This window comes from Nomascus leucogenys, chromosome 20 (genome assembly GCF_006542625.1).
Source record: "Nomascus leucogenys isolate Asia chromosome 20, Asia_NLE_v1, whole genome shotgun sequence".
In the NCBI taxonomy this organism is placed as follows: Eukaryota; Metazoa; Chordata; class Mammalia; order Primates; family Hylobatidae; genus Nomascus; species Nomascus leucogenys.
The window spans coordinates 74,363,556-74,385,368 of record NC_044400.1 but is presented as its reverse complement, the minus strand read 5'-3'; the positions used below and the strand labels follow the sequence as shown (position 1 = coordinate 74,385,368).

General features: G+C 41.5%; 1 protein-coding gene across 1 annotated transcript in view; it reads right to left on the bottom strand.

The window, feature by feature from the left end:
- Positions 1-18,511, bottom strand: part of CLNK (cytokine dependent hematopoietic cell linker) — a 194,558-nt gene extending 176,047 nt beyond the window's left edge. The window contains exons 1-2 of the mRNA XM_003258488.4: positions 18,314-18,511; positions 3,300-3,352 (exon numbers count right to left, since the gene is read on the bottom strand). Coding sequence (XP_003258536.2) covers positions 3,300-3,310 — 11 coding nt within the window. The 5' untranslated portion in view covers positions 3,311-3,352; positions 18,314-18,511. The remainder of the gene's footprint in view (positions 1-3,299; positions 3,353-18,313) is intronic.
- Between the last annotated feature and the right edge of the window lie 3,302 nt (positions 18,512-21,813).

The following is a 21,813-nucleotide window of genomic DNA, read 5'->3' as shown; positions in this document are numbered from 1 at the left end:
GTGCCAGCAAGGAAACGGTGCTGGGAACTCTTGTTCTAGTTCAGCACTTCTCAGGCTTTAATGTGTCCAGGAATCAACCAAGGATCTTGCAAAAGTATGGATTCCGACTCAGCATGCCTGGGCTGGGCTGTAGGAGCTGAGATTCTGCATTTCTAACAAGCTCCCCGGTGATGCGGACACTGCTGCAGTGCATTCTGCCCTTAGATTAACAGCATCTCCCAGCTCAGGACACGCTGGACAGGAAACCTGAAGGTGGAGAATAAAATGTGGAGTGTACTAGGGCATCTTACCTTTCATTTGTGTGGTGCCAGCTTATGTATTTCTCTTTAATGTGTAAGCGTACTGGTGGGGGCATTCTAATTTTAATATTTACTTTTTACTTTGGGGCAGGCCAGCAGCAATCCCATACAGATTGACTGGCTTGAGGGTGCACAGGAGGAAAGAGTGAAGAAGAGATTGGGACTAGGGGAGGAAAAGGATGCTCTGAGCTTTAGGAAAGAAGAAGAGTTATTCTTCAAGGCAGGTTCCTAATGTTGAGGTGTCAGATAGTCAAGTGTGTAGGCTCCACGTGGACTCATCCTAATGGGAGGAAGCTAACGTTTGTGAAATGGCGACGGTTTGGCTGTCCTCTGGTCTACGCATTGCCAGCTTCAAATCTAAGGTGACTGTAAAGCTGAAATCACAAAGTTTCCCTTTGGAAAGCTTGGTGAGAAGCCATCTTCAACAGAGACCAACTTCCTGGCTAAAAAACAAAGCCACGGGTGAGAACCTCTCCTCTTATAGAAGAGGCCCTTGGCATAGGGTGGAATCATTAAAAGACATAGGGCTGGGTGTGGTGGCTCACGCCTGTAATCCCAGCACTTTGGGAGGCCGAGGCTGGCGGATCATGAGGTCAGGAGATCAAGACCATCCTGGCTAACATGGTGAAACCCTGTCTCTACTAAAAATACAAAAATTAGCCAGGCATGGTGGTAGATGCCTATAATCCCAGCTACTTGGGAGGCTGAGGTAGGAGAATCACTTGAACCAGGGAGTCAGAGGTTGCAGTGAGCTGAGATCATACCACTGCACTCCAGCCTGGTGACAAAGCAAGACTCCGTCTAAAAAAAAAAAAAAAAAAAAGGCACAGAAGCAGAGATGGAAGGGGTGGAAATCTCAGCTACAAAGCCAAGCAGATGCTCATAGCAAATATTGGCAGACATTTGAAAGCCATCCCACATTGCCCCTGAAGAGGGGAGTGAGTGTGAAGATAAAGGCTGCTGCCGTGGACTGAATGGTGGCCCTACAACACATCCACATCCAAATCTCCGTTGCTTGTGAATGTGACCCTGTTTGGGAAAAGCATCTTTGCAGATGTAGTTAAGGATCTTGATAAGAAATCATTTCTGACTATCCAGCTGACCCCTAAATCCAATGACAAATCTCTTTATATCAGACAACCAGAGGGAGATTTGAGGTGAGATGAAGAAAAGAAAATATGGCCAGAGAGGAGAAGGTCATGTGAAATGGAGGCAGAGAGGAGAGTGATGCGGCCACGGGCAAGGAAAGCCAGGACCCTCTGGTAGCTGAACGAGACCAGGAAGGATTCTTCCCTTGAGCCTTTGGAGGGAGAAAGGCCCTGCTGACCCCTTAATTTTGAATTTCTGTCTCCCAGAACTGTCAGCAAATAGATTCCCAGTGTTTTAATCCATGCAGGTGGTGGTAATTTGTTAGAGCAGCCCAGGACACTAATCCACCTGCTGTGCTGTTTATGCCATCAGCACAAACCTCCAATTCGTCTATCCTACAATGAAACTGCCGTTTGCCACGTTTATCCCCAATGTTAATTTGGGTCTGAGAGTTCATCCCCTTTGTGGTGCAACCACAGGTTAACCAGCTCACCTGGATTGACATTAGCCCTGACTCCCTTACTGGTGCCTTCTCCGTTTCCCACAGCCAAAGGAATAATGGAAGGAGCACTGAACTGGGAGTCAGACAGACTTGAATTCCAGCTCCACCTTCGTCTCAATGCTCTGAGCCATCTCAGACAAGTCATTTAGATGAAGAAGCTACTCTTCCAAGAAGAGCTAGTAATACCTGCCACCCAGTCCTGCTGTAAGGATCAAGGAGGAAAAGGAGGTCACAACTCCTGGCGAAGAAGGGATGCTTGAGGAGCTGAATTCTCACTCGGGTGAGGAGCCCATCTGCGGACTACGTGCCAGGGAGCTCCTGCTGTGCTTTTCATGGCAAGAGGAAGAGCAGAAGCTCCAGCCTTCCCATCCCATGGGCTTGGCTGTGAGTCAGGTCACTCCACCTGGACACCTGTGGGCATCCATGGGTAGCTGAGATACCCGGGCTGTCACAGCACCTGCTACTCTCTCTGTCTCTTGGACCAGAGCCCTCCAGCCAGTGTCCACCTGTGAGGTACAGCCATTGCAGTCCCCTAGCCTCCCTCTAGGATCAGGACATCTACCCAGGAACCAGGCAGTCCTCCTCCCTGAGTCAGGTTCTGCTTTTCAGAGGGTTAAGGAACTTCTTGCATATCCAGAGGGTAAGGATATCATCATTCTCCAGTATCATACAGATGTAAAATGACAGAGCAAGGGATTTAAAGTAGGTCTGGCCTACCTGACTCTGAAACTCCTGCTCTTTCTAATACAATCACTCTGCTTTTCACACCAAAAAGGAATAACAAAACTACCTTTCTGACTGGTAAAATAAAGCAAATAAATAGATAAGGAGATTAATTTTAAAACTGGTCCACCAAACTTTGCCAATTTCAAGGTCTTTTTTTTTCACTGTAAATATTTCTTAAACTTTTGAGTCCTGCTATTTTTTTCTTTTTTACTATATTATAGACATCAGGGATGGCATTTTTCTTTTTTTATCAGGCACAAATTTTGGTCTCTCAGACTGACCACACCACTTACTCTGGGTGTCCACAAAGAGAAAGTTGGACTCCAGGCTTTCTCCTGTGGGAAAAAGCACACAAACCACTGTCCTTTTACCTATTCCTTCACACCCATGGGTGGAAACTGACTGGGTGCCCTTCTAGCATCATGGTGCTGGGATATCTTGCCCCTGCCCACCACACATCCATGCTGGGTGACAGCAAACGCTCTGTCCATGAGAAAATGCTGCTACTGGAAAGAGGAGTTTTCTGAACACCAAAGCCCACAGTCTCAACCATGGCCTCTCAGGGAATCCCTTTTCCATGGGCGGCCACATTGGCATCATTTCTTAGTTCATCTTCCAGAAAACACCTCCTGTCCCCACCAAGAAAAGGGAACTGGGGCTCACAGTGATCCCACGGTACTTACTGCCTGTTCATAGTTCTTGGCACCTGGCAGGTAAGAGGGATCTTCAATTCAGCCTGTGGAAACAAAACCAAACTCGTTACTGGAACTTCCACATCATGCTTTAATTCTGGGGAACGAGCCACTATTGCTGCTTGTTAAAATCGTATACAGGTGCTGGTTTAGAGAAAATGACAGAAAGATAATCAATCCGGGTCAAGAATTGGCTTATTTCTGGAACACAGCTGGGGAGGGGATTTCTTTCTCTGACAGGCTGTCCTCTTTCTGTCAGCATTCATCCCATCTGCCCCCGGGAGCTGAGCAAACATAAACTGAGCCTGGTTTTCCCTGGCGTGCAATTGTGTGCTTCCCCTGGGCACCAAGGGCACATTAGCCAGGCTTGGCTGGCTCTGCTCTGAGCCAGAGCATGCAGAAGGGGCGCTTTTCATTTCCAAATGTGGCTTTACCATAAAATATTTATTGAAAGTTACAGTTCTATGTCACTTTACGTAGAATGCAACATTTTATTTGAGCCTTGTATTCATCCACATAGTAAAGATTATTAGTGTTATTTACCATATAAATTAGCAGCAGAGACCCTGGGAGTATTCAGTAAGGGCTTCATATCAATGATCTCATATAATCTACTCAAAGGCCCTGAGAGGTGTAAAGGACATCAGCTGAGGTCCAGCAAGAAACAGATGGCACTCTCAAATTGGGTAATTTGAGAACAGCTTAATAAAGAGACCATTTAAAAGGTGTGGGCAGGGTAGAAGGAATCCACAGAAGACAGTGAAGTATCTGGGAGTGGTAACAAAAGGGTGCTGTCACATGCCTGGGCTTGGAGGGATTTGGGGACCAGGTAGGCACTGGGACACAGAGACAGGTCTCTCTTTCTGGGCTGCGGGAAGAGGAGCTGTGGCTTTCAGTTGTGGGACCTGCAGGGAGGAGCTGTGTTGGGTGGAATGAAAATCCCCATCTCACGCTCCCTCTGCCCTGGATCTCCTGATGCCATCTCCCATTGGCCAAACTCAACAGAAAGCCAAGGGCGAGGAGCTATTAATATGGTTTTATATCCGTCAGCTTCCCTGGGCTCCCAGATGAGGGCAGTAGGGTAGAGTGGGTTTTACAGTTAGAGAATGAGACCCAGGAAGATTTAATTATGTGACCAAGAACACCCATCCCGCAATAAGAGTCGAGGTCCAGAGGACCCAGAAACTTCCATTTCCTAACCTGTCAGCGTATGGCACCCCACTGAGCCTTAGGCATTTTTAATATATTCTGCCATCCATCTATCCATCCATTCACTCATCCATCTGGGAAACTACCATGTACTGAAAATTTACTTTGTGCAAATATTGTGCCCAGTGAGACACTGTCCCTGCCCTTAAGCCACTTCCGAAACTTAATATAGTTCCTGCATCCCTCCATGACATCCCTCCTGTTATTAAAATGTTTTGCAAAAAACAGATAATTGTAAAACAAAACATAACAAATCCTAATTCTGTCTTGGAAAGCCAGCCAGGGTGATCTTCATAGAGGAGGTAATACTTGAGCTTTGTCTTGCCAGGTTAAGTCTGGGTCTTCTGGGCTCAAAATTAAGGAAAGTGTTCCAAGCAAATGGAGCATCATTTGCGAAGGTGTGAAGATGTTACAATGCATATTGTGCCAGAGTGGCTTTGCACATTTTGGTGAAACTAGAAGGGTCGGTAGCTGGGATTTTGGTAGTACATGAAAAAGAACGAGGGAAGGTCCCTTGGGTTGAGATGATCAAGGATCATGCATGCTAAGGGATGGGATCTGAACTTCAACTGTGTGATCTTCAACCCATGCTGGCAACCCATACTAAAGAACTTGAACCAAGCTCCATGTCCTCTGATACCCTGTGTATTTTTCTCTGCCCTCACCCCCCAGCCTCATCCCCTCATCTTATGCTTGTAGGTCAATATTGATAGCAGGGAAAGGGGAGGCGGCTGTTAGGCTTTCATTTGCCGATCGCCCACTGTGGCAGTGTGTAGAGTGTCTAGTCCGTGGTCTCATTTGGAAGTCATTTCCATCATGGCAGTGGGGAAGGGGACTTGAACTTTCATCAGTGTAATACAAAGAATGCACATCAAATACTGGAAGGGTCCTGGACTGGAAGCTGAGAGACCTCTGTTCAGTTCCAGTGCTGTCATTAACTAGCTGTGTGGCCTTGAAGGAACACTGTGTCCCTCCTAGTTTATAAATAGTAGTATCAATATCTTTCTTTTACAGCATGTCTTAAGTGTGAAATAAACTGAATATGAAAATGTCTTACAAACTATGAAATGTTATAAAATACGGATATGCAATTACTTGTATAGCAAAGCAAAGTTTGCAAGTTGCTTTAGCATCAGTCATGTTATATTTGGGTATGTGGGGTTATTGATGACAATTTTTGAATATTAGTATTTATATAGAGATTAAATTACTTGATTACAGTCATACAGGACAGATCCATCCCCCATCCCTTAAGAGTATCTACCACTTAATGATAGCTGCTTATACAGCTACTTCATTCTTCAGAATGCATTAAGTAGCTTTGAAATGGGACAAAATAAATTAGTCTTTATAGACGGCTCCCTGTGTGCCTGGATCTTGGCCAGTTCTTGTGTACAGAGTAAGGGGACCACAGATGCAGGACAGTTCCCTGCAAGGCTTATGCCTCGAATCAGAGGTCTGACAAGGTGGCCAAGGAAGCTGCCTTCCAGCCCCAGCCCTGCCATGCACTGTGCAGCTTTGAGTAAGGCATTGGAGCTTTCTGGGCTTTCGTTTCTTCACCTGAAAAATGAGCAGCTTAGGCCAAACAGGTCTTTTTCAGCTCAAAGAAATGGAAATAGTTTCATTAAAAAAAAATACAATCCATCAATATTTGGTGACAAAAATGGTTTCAAAACTTAGAGTATGTCATTACATTTCTTATATTTTATTGTCTTCTCCAATAGAGCTCTGTGCAGAGCCAAATTGCAGGAGATTCTGCCAGATTGCTAACACCTAGGATAGCAGGCATGGAAACGTGAGGCATCAGGGAGGAATCCTTAATTTTTGCCTTATATGTAAATCTCTGTATATTATTTGATTGGTAATATCAGTGCTTATTAGGCTTGTATTTTCAAATTTGAATAAAAGTTAAAAATATTAGTAGCTTTCGAGAGTTGCAAGCACTTTATTGTCTTTATTTATTGTTTAAAAATATTATAGAGAGATCCCAAATTCTTCTGACATTTTAAAAAGCAGAATTTGAGGCTGGATGCAGTGGCTCATGCCTGTAATCCCAGCATTTTGGGAGGCCGAGGCGAGTGGATCACCTAAGGCCAGGAGTTTGAGGCCAGCCTGGCCAACATGGTGGAACCTGTCTCTACTAAAAATACAAAAACTGAGCTGGGCGTGGTGGTGGGCGCCTATAATCCCAGCTACTCCGGAGGCTGAGGCAGGAGAATTGCTTGAGCCAGGGAGGTGGAGGCTGCAGTGAGCCAAGATTGCACCACTGCACTCCAGCCTGGGCAACAAGAGTGAAACTCCACCTAAAAAAAAAAAAAAAAAGAAAGAAAGCAGAATTTCAGGCCTTAGTAACCCTCACCAGAGACTGAGTTAGCCACAAAGTGTCATCAGCAAGACAGAAGACATGGCATTCTACAGGGGAAACAGCTGTGCTCTACTCAGAATGGCTGACACATTGAAAGCACCACACTCTGATCTGATCTTAGCCATTGTGCAAAGGATGTGGTGAGTCAGTCAGAAAGAGTCTTATGTCCACTGGCTTTTTGAAGGTAATAAATTATAGAGAATACAGGGCCCTTCCCTTCCTCATGTGTGCATTTTCAAAGACAAGGCAGTGAACACAGATCACCTGTTATATATCCTCCATCTCCCCACCTCAGTTACCTCATAGGGTCTGTATTATGATCCTCATTTTATACAAAACCAAACATGTTTTAGTTATAAAGGAAATAATGCATACCGTGGTCCATTTTCAAGATGAAGTGCCTGGAATTGGCTTAGATCAGCAAACCATAGAAGAAACAGCTTCCCCCCAACTTAGTTGCCCTCACCCGAACTAAAGAAGTTTAGTCTAAGATAGAAGTTTGCTAGTATGCAAAATAGCTCGCTTTGTCTCTTTTTATCAGCCTACGCAGCTACTTAGGTCATAAGTCAAATACTTAAAGAGCCCCTGAACTAACTAAGATTGCAACGCATTGTGGGCTGTGACAAAATGCAGCAAGACAACCCTAAAAAAACCACCTAGAGTTCCTGCCTGACAATCAATAGGCAATGTCAGGGAAGATTGTGACCCATAGTACTCAGCCTATGAGGAAGTCGGGGAGGGACCTGCGCACTATGGGATAAATTGCTTGTTGAAATTGAAATTGCTGGGTGTGAGTGCATGCCAGACACTGGATCTTGCAAGACCGCCATTCAAAGTCTCACTTTTGCTGTTCTCCGGATCTCTGAGTCCATTCTTTGTGTTTGGACAGGTGAGTTTGTTTCTCACAGTTATGCTTTAGGACAACTGTTTAACCATTCTGAGCCTCCGTGTGCTTATCTGTAAAATGCAGGTAGCACAACAGCTACCCTTAGGACTCTTACGAGGATTACTTGAAAAAATACCATATCTAAGACATGAGGGAAAGAGTGGTTAATATGAATCTGAACTTGAAGATCAATTAAATGCCTTATATCACTTTAAGTGCCTTAAAGTGGCACTTAGTTAGAAATGAAAGATGCTTAGGTAAGCATCTGCTAATAACCACTGATGTAATCATAGAATCTTGTACCCACCTATGCTTTGGAATTACCTGGAAACCTTAAAAAATATAATGTCCCAGAAAGTTTGATTCATTTGTTTTAGGGAAAAGCCCAGGTATGAACATTGTCTAAATGTCCCAGGTATTTTAACAGGCAGGGAGGCAGAAGGGAGTGGACATGAGCGTCAGTCTATTCCCATCTCCATCTATCCAGCACCACTGACTGGCAGCTTGTCAGTGAACACACTGATTTTTCTCATTCTTATGGAAAGCACCAAATAATCACATGTTCATTCACCTTGTTGTTCCAAACACATCTTAAATAGACATTTAGGAACTGGCACTGCTTGTAAATAATCCTCCATACACTTAAAATTATTTCTGAGTCAATTTTTAGTGGAATGTTTTTAAAAAACCGATCACAACTAAAAATTTTAACAATTTGATCATGGAAAAGGTTTCTAATCATGTCAAGAATCAGTTTCTCTCTCAGGTCTTATTTATAGGCAGTGAAGAAGTAAAGTCCAGGCTCTTGCAATTGTACAGGGTAGAGTTTACTACTGTAACTGCAACTATTTATGAGGCTTTACTATGTGCCCGTCACATTCCAGATCCTAGGAATTAGAGAGCATAGAGTGTAAGGTATTATGGGAACACAGGGAAAAATATGCCCCAGAGGGATCTACACAGCTTTCTATGGAACAGGTTCTTACCCAGCTTCACCACAACTCCTGTTAGAAGTAACCCCAACTCCCCTTCTCTTGCCTGATTGCCCTGGACAGAACTTCCAACATTATGTTGATAGGACAGATGTCCATCAGTGATAGACTGGATTAAGAAAATGTGGCGCATATACACCATGGAATACTACACAGCCATAAAAAAGGATGAGTTCATGTCCTTTACAGGGACATGGATGAAGCTGGAAACCATCATTCTCAACAAACTATCACAAGGACAGAAAACCAAACACTGCATGTTCTCACTCATAGGTGGTAGTTGAACAATGAGAACATATGGACACAGGGAGGGGAACATCACACACTGGGGCCTGTCAGGGGTGGGGGGCCTGGGGGAGGGATAGTATTAGGATAAATACCTAATGTTAATAAAAAAAAGAAGTAACCCTAACTCCCACATGGGCTATGATAATGGAAGGGGAGGCAGGACTTGTAGGCTGTGGAGCATCAGCCTTGCAGGTCTTTCTCCAAGAGGTCTTACTTCAAGATCTGACCCAGATCAAAGAGTATGCAACATCTTCTTGCCTTGATTTGGAGACCTTGAGAAGCTGGAATGCCCCAGAAATGGAGCACATCTCATGGTGTGTGTGCATTCACTTTCTGTAGGAATTGTTTCAGTTTCTCTTCCTGGTTAGCCACAGAAATAAAGCCCATGCATAGCTCTCTCTGTCAAAGAGAAGTGACACTGAGGTGTCATCTGTCAGTTCTGCTTGTGGAACCCGGAGTCATAGCAGGGCACTTGGCATGGGTGATATTAATAGGTCCAGAGTCGACTCTGCTGTGGGGAAGCTGAAAGAAGCTCTGAAGGTCTCAAGAGGAGACCACACCGTGCTTTCAGGGGCTCACTGTCAGGGAGGGACCAGGCAGAAGGAGATGTGTTGGGTGGAGCAGTGTGGAGGTGCAAAGCAGCCCAGGGTCCTCCCAGAGTCCACAGGGAGAGGCTGCCTGTTTTCATGATGCCAGCTTATTTCTCCAACTAGAAAAAACACCACTGTACTGAGTGCTAGATGCCAATGCAAATCTAATTGCAAATGCCAACATGGGCAATAAAATTGCCTGAGTGTGTATCAGGGCCTAAAGCCTAGGCAAAAGAGCCAGAATATGCTCATAATGAATTTACTTTGGGTTGGAACTCTGTGCTTTCATTTCATTAATACAGTTCCCATATAATTTTTTTTTTTTTTTTTTTGATGGATACAATTCATCAATTTTATTCAGATTTCCTCATCTGTACTTGCATTATTTGTGTATGTGTATCACACAATAGGCAATACATACATATGTATGCCTAGTTCCACATAATTCCATCTCATGTATACCTTCCTGTATCCACTACCATGGTCAAATACAAAACAGTTCCATCAGCACAAGTATCCCTGGTGTCACCCTTTTTTTTTTTTTTTTTTGAGATGGAGTTTCACTCTTGTCACCCAGGCTGGAGTACAATGGTGTGATCTCGGCTCACTGTAACCTCTACCTTCCCGGGTTCAAGTGATTCTGCTGCCTCAGCCTTCTGAGTAGCTGAGATTACAGGCATGTGCTACCACAACCAGCTAATTTTTGTATTTTTAGTAGAGACAGGGTTTCACCATCTACAGTTCCCATATAATTTATTAACCCTGACCTAGAACTCTTTGGGGATCCAAAATGAACCCCAGTTTGAGAAATAGTGTGTGTTGTCTCCCTACGGGGCTCACTGTACTCTCCTCCAGGTATAAAGGGGACCATGTCAAAGAGAGGTACACAGGGTGGTTCACATCCTGAGTGGAGAGACCCCTGCCTCAACCATCTATTTGGTCACACCCCACAGCTTTGGGGCGGATGGTTTCAATGATTACATTTGATTAGCTCATTAAGTAATTTGTGGCTTGAAAATGTTTTGTAAAGATAATGGATTTGATTTTATTGCTCAACCCCCGTTTATGAGTGAGAACATGTGGTGTTTGGTTTTCTGTTCCTGTGTTAGTTTGCTAAGAATGATGGCCTCCAGCTTCATCCGTGTTCATGTCCATGAGAATACATGGACACAGGGAGGGGAACATCACACACTGGGGCCTGTTGGGGGGTTTGGGGCAAGGGGAGGGAGAGCATTAGGACAAATACCTAATTAGGACAAAGCATGCGGGGCTTAAAACCTAGATGATGGGTTGGATGGGTGCAGCAAACCACCATGGCACATGTATACCTATGTAACAAACCTGCAGGTTCTGCACATGAATCCCAGAAGTTAAAGCATGAAATAAAAGATAATGGATTTGAGGGTTAAAGAATCACACCTATATTTTAGAAAACTAAAATAAAGAAAACAGGGTTCTGCAGATGAAAGTATCCATAAGATTTCCAAAGAACATACATTCGATTTGGGCACTAAAACCAGGATGCCTGCTTCTGAGCTCAGAACCCACCTGGGGTCTGAGTGAATGTTTTAAGAAGCAGACACTTGTTTTATAAATAGGCTGGATTTTCATGTGTGTCTTAATCCAAAAATAATTAATACCCTTATGGTATCACAAGCAGTTTAAACAATTAGAAATATGTAATGCAACAATCGCATTTCCTTGTTATCCTTGAGAACTCTTGTTCTCCACCGGGAATTCACAAGTACTACCAAACTGAGCTTGCAAAGAGACATTTATCATAAATATTGCTGCTGCATTTCACCTGATCCAAAATTAATATTTCATGAAGAAAAAAATGATTTTAGGGTAAAGAAATAGTTTTGCTCCCAAACATTAGTTACTTATTCCTAGAAGATAATGCTTATGAAAATACTGGCCTCTATTTATTTTAAAGCTTAGGAAATGTCATTCTAATAATATCTACAAGATACCTTCTAGATACAGGAAATGACCAAAAGCAAACTGTGAATGGCTAAAGAAAAGCTTTGAATGAATCGAGAACGTAGGAGGTAGTTGTGCAGTTAAAACTGGGTCAAGGCTCAAGAATAAGGTCTATATTAAGGCTTAAGGCTTTTTTTAATCATTAAAACAGGAAAAAAGGAAAAGAATATAAAACCCACACAATACACATCTGACTTTTTCTGCACAATCACATCACACATACCCAAAATGGTGAATGATTTTTGGAATTGAGAAAGGGAGCGTGTGTGTATATTTGGAGAAGAGGGCCAGAAGTGTGTGTGTGTGTGTGTGTGTGTGTCTATGTGTGTGTGTGTTTGCACACACGTAGGAGCTTTGAGTAAACATGTCGAAGTCAAGATTTCTCAGATACAGATGATATTAATTTGGTTCCAATTCAGAGTTATATGTATTTTCTTTAATTTTCACATCAAAAATGAGAAAGTTACATTTTAGAGATGCTCATACTTAGAGGAAAATACATGCTGATTGGATTTCTAATTCTATACCCCAGTCAGGTCAATCAGCTCAATTTAATTAAATATAACATTTAATTTTATTGGATTTCCATTGAGTGGAGGCCTTTGAAGTTAAATGGATTATTATAGATTTCTTTTTTTTTTTTGAGGGGTAAGGGAGAGTGCTTTCCTAGTTTTTCTGCTATTATGTATGGCATATTTTTATATGATTTTGCAACTGTCTTGGTAATGAGTAACTTCCCTTAAGTATCTCAAGGCAATGTGACTGTGCATTCATTTTTATTTTAAATGATTTTGAAAACACTCTTAATGAACTGATGCAATCTATAGTTTCTGAATTTATTATTCCTATTGAGTTTTGTTTTTAAAAACCATTTCCTTTTTTCTCTTCAGCTGCCTGATTCTGCAGAAAGGGTTTCCTTCCTTTAGTGGTAAGATTCTTTCTCTCTCCTTTTATTCCATTTTGTAGTGAATAGACTTTTTATCCTTTTTCCTGTTCATTTAGCTTTCTCATGTTCCTTTCCTTCTTCTATCCTTCATTTTTCTTCCATGTCCTCCTCCTTCTCTTTTCTTTGGATCTTCCTTCTCTCTGCTGTTATTATTAAAGTGATTTTTCCTGTTCACGTAAAGTGAGACTATAGAAAAATAGTCTCCAAGTTTGCCAAAATCCTAACAGATATTTTATTTTATTATTTTTAAGTTTACCTCTGTTTCGCCCCTGTTTTTTTTTTTTTTTTTTTGGCTTTCATAAATGATGGCAGAAACACACTGATTAGAGGCAGGCACTTCTAGGCCTGGATTAAATCAGAACATACCCAACTGTGATTGTTTCTCCATTGATTGTTTAATGCATTGAGATGGTACTGAAGGCAAATTTTAGAGGAAAAAAAGTATAAGAAAATAAACCAAGATTTAGGGATTGCTATATATTTACCACCATTTACAGGCTGGCCCTGTGGTGAAGATGGGGTGAAGATAGATCCAGTAAACCCCACCATTCCCATGGACATCTAAAGGCTAATGGCAAAAACACTGTAATTTTTTTCAACAGTCATTTATTAAGCAGCTGGTATATGCTGGTGATTTTCTGAGGAGCTGTTTCATGATCAGAAGAGCCTGAAAAATTTTTGAGGGAAATTTAAAACCCAAAGGAGAAACACAAAAGCCCAGGTAGTCTAAACAAGACTGGAAAAGAGTAATACAACTTATAGTAGTAGTAATATGGTTTAGCTCTCTGTCCCCACCTAAATCTCATCTCGATTTGTAATCCCCAGGTGCTGAGGGAGGGAGGAGGTGATTGGATCATGGGGGTGGTTTCCCCCATGATGTTCTTATGATAGTGAGTGAGTTCTCATGAGATCTGATGGTTTTATAAGGCAGTTTTCCATGCTCTTCCTCACTCTTCTCTCTCCTGCTGTCTTGTGGAGAAGGTGGCTGCTTCCCCTTCTGCCATGATTGCATGTTTTGTGAGGCTTCCCCAGCCATGCGGAACTGTGAGTCAATTAAACCTCTTTCCTTTATAAATTGCTGAATCTCAGAGAAGTGCTTTACAGCAGTGTGAAAATGGACTAATACAAATAGCAATAATAATAATAATAATAATATCATTTATTCCTTACCAGAACCGTATGTAGGGCATTTTGTTTAATTTAGTTTCCATTGCACAGCAACAATCCAAATGACCTAGATTTTTCAGCATTGAACAATCCTGTCATTCTGTGGAAGAGACTTCTCCAGAGCCAAGCCTGTCCAGTGAACAAATGCACAGTGTGGATCCAGATGAGATCATCATTTCATCTGTAACTTTGAGTACATTTAGAACCCAACTCCTGAATTAAACTTCCCCTTGCATAATTAACTATTTATTTTTCTCTTCTTTTATTCAGGATCACTTATCTAGCAATATGGGGAGACAAGTCTTTCAGCCCAGGTATGCTGAATTATACAGTGAATTCTACAACTTGAGTCTCAGTTTCTCTAATCTGAAAGATGAGGCTATGAGTGCTCATCCTTCTTCGCTCATAGGATTATGTTGAAGACCAAATGAGATGATGAAAGTGAAAGCACTCTGTAAAGTATAAACCGCTATGGAAGAATAGTTCCACAGATAATTACTGAGTAATTTCTTTGTATCAGTGCTGTGAAAAACTCTGAGGATTTGAAATTGGCTGGGAAGGTATTCCAAAATAATTTCTATCATTTTTCATTAAATCTTAATATTTCCAGAAGATTAGCACATTTGAGGAATTGTAAGACACCCAAGGCTTTGATAGACGAATGATAAAAAATAAATAAGAATATGATGAAATTAGTTTTATGTAGAAATCACCTTAAAATAGAAATTCTTCAGGTCAAATATCTAGAAAACCCCATCGTCTCAGCCCAAAATCTCCATAAGCTGATAGGCAACTTCAGCAAGGTCTCAGGATACAAAATCAGTGTGAAAAATCACAAGCATTCTTATACACCAATAACAGACAAACAGAGAGCCAAATCATGAGTGAACTCCCATTCACAATTGCCTCAAAGAGAATAAAATACTTACAAGGGATGTGAAGGACCTCTTCAAGGAGAACTACAAACCACTGCTCAATGAAATAAAAGAGGATACAAACAAATGGAAGAACATTCCATGCTCATGGGTAGGAAGAATCAATATCGTGAAAATGGCCATATTGCCCAAGGTAATTTATAGATTCAATGCCATGCCCATCAAGCTACCAATGACTTTCTTCACAGAATTGGAAAAAACTACTTTAAAGTTCATGTGGAACCAAAAAAGAGCCCACATTGCCAAGTCAATCCTAAGTGAAAAGAACAAAGCTGGAGGCATCACGCTACCTGACTTCAAACTATACTACAATGCTACAGTAACCAAAACAGCATGGTAATGGTACCAAAACAGAGATATAGACCAATGGAACAGAACAGAGCCCTCAGAAATAATGCTGCATATCTACAACTATCTGATCTTTGACAAACCTGACAAAAACAAGAAATGGGGAAAGGATTCCCTATTTAATAAATGGTGCTGGGAAAACTGGCTAGCCATATGTAGAAAGCTGAAACTGGATCCCTTCCTTACACCTTATACAAAAATTAATTCAAGATGGATTAAAGACTTACATGTTAGACCTAAAACCATAAAAACCCGAGAAGAAAACCTAGGCATTCAGGACATAGGCATGGGCAAGGACTTCATGTCTAAAACACCAAAAGCAATGGCAACAAAAGCCAAAATTGACAAATGGGATATAATTAAACTAAAGAGCTTCTGCACAGCAAAAGAAACTACCATCAGAGTGAACAGGCAACCTACAGAATGGGAGAAAATTTTCGCAACCTACTCATCTGACCAAGGGCTAATATCCAGAATCTACAATGAACTCAAATTTACAAGAAAAAAAACAAACAACCCCATCAAAAAGTGGGCAAAGGATATGAACAGACACTTCTCAAAAGAAGACATTTATGCAGCCAAAATACATATGAAAAAATGCTCATCATCACTGGCCATCAGAGAAATGCAAATCAAAACCACAATGAGATACCATCTCACACCAGTTAGAATGGCCATCATTAAAAAGTCAGGAAACAACAGGTGCTGGAGAGGATGTGGAGAAATAGGAAAACTTTTACACTGTTGGTGGGACTGTAAAGTAGTTCAACCATTGTGGAAGTCAGTGTGGCGATTCCTCAGGGATCTAGAACTAGAAATACCATTTGACCCAGCCATCCCATTACTGGGTATATACCCAAAGGATTATAAATCATGCTGCTATAAAGACACATGCACACGTATGTTTATTGTGGCACTATTCACAATAGCAAAGACTTGGAACCAACCCAAATGTCCAACAACAATAGACTGGATTAAGAAAATGTGTCACATATACACCATGGAATACTAAGCAGCCATAAAAAATGATGAGTTCATGTCCTTTGTAGGGACATGGATGAAGCTGGAAACCATCATTCTCAGCAAGCTATTGCAAGGACAAAAAATCAAACACCACATGTTCTCACTCATAGGTGGGAATTGAACAATGAGAACTCATGGACACAGGAAGGGGAACATCACACTCCGGGGACTGTTGTGGGGTTGGGGGAGGGGGGAGGGACAGCATCAGGAGATATACCTAATGCTAAATGACGAGTTAATGGGTGCAGGAGATCAACATGGCACATGTATACATATGTAACAAACCTGCACATTGTGCACATGTATCCTAAAACCTAAAGTATAATAATAAAAAATAAAAAATAAAAATAAAAAAATAATAAAAAATAAATGCTCTAATATGTGCTCTGCCTACTTCATTAAGTTGTTAAGATCATTCAAGAAGTAAATATGTATTCAAAAGCCTACATTATATAAGGCTATACAACTGTGGAATATTACCATTCTCTAATGAGATTATTAAAATACAATATTTGTAAACTTATGTGTATTAATCAATTCTATGGTGATTGTGGTCATATTTTAAGAATAAAATCAAAACTGATTTGGAGTGAGGAAAGGAAAGTAATAGAGAAAAAAGTCAACACTTATTGAATACTTGCTAAGTGTTAAGAATGCACCATATTTCATGTAATATAAATGTTACATTATTGAGGCTAAATAATTGTCAATACAAGTCTTATGAGATCTTACTCTATTAAAAAGGGGCAGGAAATGAGGATCATATATGAAACAACATTCCTGGTCCAAGTGGCAGAGTCAGGATCCTCACCATTTTGGTCAGGCATCAAATCCTACAGTCTTTCTAAGACAGCACCTGACTCATGGCAAAGTGATCAAGAAACAGAATCCCCTGGTGTTCAGGCCAGAGCTGGCCAGATGGTACAGAAGATTATAAGCACTGGTTTTCAAATGGTCCTGCCTATACAGTCATCTGAGAGGGCTTGTTGGGAATAAGAAAGAAATACTACCATTTAGATGGTTGGTGTCAGAGACCACCCAGGAGTGAGTTTAGGGATGAGCTCTGTGAAACTGAAAACTAACACTGTTCACCATTCCAATCAGTCAGTCAGGAAAATCAGTTTCCTTTTGAATTCTGTTACTGACATCCGTGACTGAACAACCTTGCACATATTACTTAAAGAACTTAGGTTCTTCACCTGTAAACCAGGGAAAGTAATAGCCAACTCTCTAGGCCAGCAAGAGCTGAAGGTAAGTAAATGCCAGTTGCCATTCCTACTTCTCTAGGGCATACTGTATCTTAAGCTTCTCAGAGGATTTCTGAAGTGCTGTCATTTCTCTGGCAGGCCTTCAATTAACCAGGCCTACCATTGCCTTCTTGATATTTGAAATGATTATTCCTGGTGGTTTCGGAGGCTCCTGGAAATCCAAAGAACAACAGTACTGAGGAGCTGTGCGACTTAGGGAGACAGCCAGAGAAATAGCCACGTACATAACAGACAAGTAATACTCATAACAGGGAAGCCAAATAAGTAACACTGGTGTAAAGTAATAAAAACAGTATTGATAAAAAGTTCAGACATATCAACACCTTTTAAAATCAAAGTATCCACATTTTGATGATAGTTATTTTCTTTTCTGTCTCACTCCAGTTTGTTTGCTTTATCCAAGAAAAACCTGGTAGGGATGACTCCCGGCACTTTTCAAGAGTGAGAATTTAACCCCAACTTTAACCTCACTTTTGAGCTCCTTACTCTTGTGAGTGGAAGGATGTCTGCGTGATTCCAAAGTCTAAGTCTCCTCTACACCAAAGCAGAAAGAAAATCTATTACTTTAGAAAATGTTAAAAATATATTTCCACAGGGCTCCAGGAGTTAACTTCTACTTTGAATGACCTACTTTGAATGGAGGCTTTCTTTCTAGAGGGTTTAGTTAATGAAGGTCAGCCAGGAAAGCCAGCCATGGGGCCTGGTCTTTAGATTTCAGTTGCAAACAGTCAGGGAGTCCAAGCTCCAGGAAAAGAAGATTGAAAACATTTCGTCTTTTAATTTTCTGTGGGTAGGTATCCTGACTCCTTCCCCCAAAAGAATGAAAGGATCTTTAACAATTGAGTTCAGGGCTTTCTTCTTGCTCCTTTGATGCTATATAGAAGGCCCAGACTTCCACGTTAGAAACACATTTTTCCTTGCTGCTCAGGTCTTTCCTAATGATCATTTACGACAAGGAGATGACCATGAGACGCTCACTCAGAAGAGCTGGCCTAATGAGTTTACCTGAACAGCGTGGAGAGCACCAAGGGATCTAGGCTGAGGTGTCTGTCTCCTGTGAGGAGGGGCGGCAGTGCAGAGACCTCGGGGCGCTGGAAATTAGTAAGGCGGTGGGTTGAATTCTTCTCAATGCTAAGCAGTGCCCTTCAGCAGAAAACCTCCTGATAGATCCGTTTTAGGCTTGGTTTCCTGTGAAATGCAGCCACAGACCTGAGAGGTCTGACCTGAGGGCTGGCAGGACTTCCTCTTCTTAGGTTGGAGTGCAATACGTGAAGCTTTCAGAGGCTGAAATCTTCCAACGCAAAGGGTGTTTTTAAAGACACGCGGTGTCCTTATGTGGCAACTTCATAGTTACCAGAACACGACAAAAGGAACTGCTGGGCAACATTCAAACATGGAAGGCGGGTTTTGCGAGTCTCACTTTATATGCATAGTGGACATTAATTATCTTGCGGCTTAATTTTGCAATGGCTTCCTGAGACCATCCCAGACACATGGACCAGGTGTTAAGGAGAGAACCTGGGAAGTAAGGAGAAATGCCTGCCTCTTATTCTTGCTGTATTAATTATTAGCTGTGGGATCTTGGGCACTTTGAAGTTTATTTCTCAAGCAGTTTGAGTGATAATAATATTTGTATTTTAGAAACTTTTTTAAAAAATTAGGGATAATTGAGGACTATATTTCCTTCATTGAAGAAATGATATTTCCTCAATTGTGATGGAAGGATAATATTTATATTTTAGAAATATTTCAATAAATAAACAAAACATTGTAAATAAAGGCATGCAGTAATGTTTGGGTACATATTAGCTGCTTAATACATTTTCTTTCTGCCTTAATCTTGGTCCATTTAAGCTGATCTTGCCGAAGGCCTGTTTCCTCTTCTGGAGACTTGACATTCTAGTTTTATATAAATTGATGTTGAATTCCATAACAAACTCCAACATTATTTACAATAAATTCAAAGGTAGAAGTTTATATTTTCTTGGGTAAATAACTCTGGTTTTGACTTAACAGACACCCCAAGGAAAATATGAAAATAAGCACTCTTTGAATGCTAATTATGAGTCAATTACATTGCTAAGTGACTTGCAAGCATTATCCTCCTTAATCTTACGAATAACCATGTAAGGAACATATTTAAAATCCCATTTTGTAATTGTGAAAACTGAAGACTAGGGAGACTCGAGTAGTTTAACCACTTTATTAATTAGCTTTTGCTGCATTAGGGGCTTAAAGCAGTAACCATTGTATTTAGTTCATGATTGTGTGTGTCACTTGCTCACTTCTTTTGGTCTGGACCTGTATTAATTTTCTAGGGTTTTCATAACAAAGGACTGAGCCCTGAATGGCTAACAAAACAGAAGGTCAAATTGTATTGTCTCACAGTCTGGCCTCTGGAAGTCTGAGATCAAGGAGTCGGCAGGGTTGGATCCTCCTGAGAGCCGTGAGGAGAAGATCTGTTCCAGGCCTTTATCCCCGGCTTGTGGGTGTCTTTGTATCCTTGTTTTTGTGTTTACATGGCATTCTCCTTGTGTCTTTGTCCAAATTTCCCCTTCTTATCAGGACAGCAGTCACAGTGAATGATGGCTCACCCTAATTACCCAATTGTAACTTGATTACCTCTTTAAAGACCCTGTCTCCATGTCAGAAGGCATTCCGAGGTATTGGGGGGTTAGGACTTCAACAAATGAATTTTATCAGGGACATATTCGACCCATAGCAAGACCTGATCATCTGGTGTGTGCTAGTGGGTTGAGAGGCAGTTGGATGATCCAGGATTATCACACTCATGCATCTGTTGGTTGGCAATCATGTCAGCCTGGTGCCTCTGTTCTCCTCTGCATAGCTTCCCATTATCTAGCGGCCAGCTAGGCCCATTTACACGGTGGGTTTGGGGCACTAAGGGCAGTGGAAGAGGGGAAGCTCCAGCCTCCAGCCTTTTCCAGGCCTCTGCTTGCACCCTAGTTGCCATGGTCCCATTGGCCAAAGCAAATCACATGGCCAAGTTCAGAGTAAATGTGGGAGAAGACTGTTCAAGGGGTGAATGAAGAAAAGCGAACTATTGTGGTCTTCATTGGCAAGTAATCTAAAAATCCATGTTCACATCCAATTGGTGGCTAGACTTCAATAAGAACCCAAGTCTAATGATATGAATATTTCTGCTTTTTACCTACGAAGAATTGAAGACAGTTTGGTCCAATGAGAAAGTTGATAACAGTGTAGGTGATATTTATAGCTTTTTTCTTGGAATATCATTCATTAATTTACTATCTATTGAATATGTACCATGCATCAGGAGCTCTATTAGGTGCTGAAAAATACAATTAGGTAAGAGATATACCTAATCCTTTGATGGAGCTTACAGCCTAGAAGAGGTGAAAATAAATGAATGGACTTCAGATATATATAAAACTACAATTTGTGGTAAATGCCATGAATAGTGCCTGATCAGGCATGTATTGATTTAACAAATAGATATTCACATCCTCTACCTACTACTATCAGGCACTGGGCAAGCTGTAGGGATATAGAGGTAAAAAAAACAAAACAAAACAAAACAAAAAAACTTGTCCCTACCTTCATGGAGTTTCAAATCTAATATAATAGAGAGGTATTGAACAAGAAATCAACCATCAAGATTATGTATTCAGAGGTAGGAACAAAGAGGGCTCTGAAACAAATAAGAGGCGAATGTGTTCTACTCTGTGAATTCAGACCAGATTTCCTCTGGGGAGGTGACAAGAGAGCTGAGGTGTTGATAATAAGTAGAAATTTGCTGGAGCAGAAGTGGAGAAAAAAGAGGAGGGAAGAGGAGAGAAGGAAGGAAGAAACAAAAGAAGGCTTCTAAGAAAGAAGGAAGCAGGAAAGGGAAGAGGAGGGAGGGGAGAAGGGAAGGAGTAAAGGAGGTGTCCGGGAGCACATTCAAGGCCAAAGATATTGTCAGTCTGGACGCCTGGGCGGGAAAAACAGTGTAGCTCCCTGGAGGAGGCGATATAGCGAAAGGTGGCTAGAATGGAGAGGGAGCAAGGAAGAGCATGACACGGAAGCAACAAAAGAGGCTCAGTCTCAGGCCAGCTGCAAATTCCAACCTGCGTGTTCTTGCTGCCTGTCTCACATTCCACAGTTAGAGGGACTCCCTTGCATTCATCTTCTCTTTGGGTGATAATTCATTTTGTGTTCATTGCTTCATGAGTTCTTCCCCCTTATCCCCCATATCGCTCTTGAATAGTTTATTGGGTTCATGGATCGCGAGTCTTAACAAGAAGTGTAAATCCAGAGAAGTTTGGGTTTTGCCAACTAGGTTACAGTTATCCAGATGTATCACACAGTGGCTGCCTAGATCTGGGCAAGGAATTTGACTGTTCTGGGAGCCACATGTAACTTGAGGATGATAATAGTTACTTGGAGGAGTGGCTATTAGGATAAAATTACTTACCTCCTGCCATGGGCTAGCATGTGCCTGGCTATAATTAGCATTAGTCCGCTTGGCTTTTGTTGGGCCT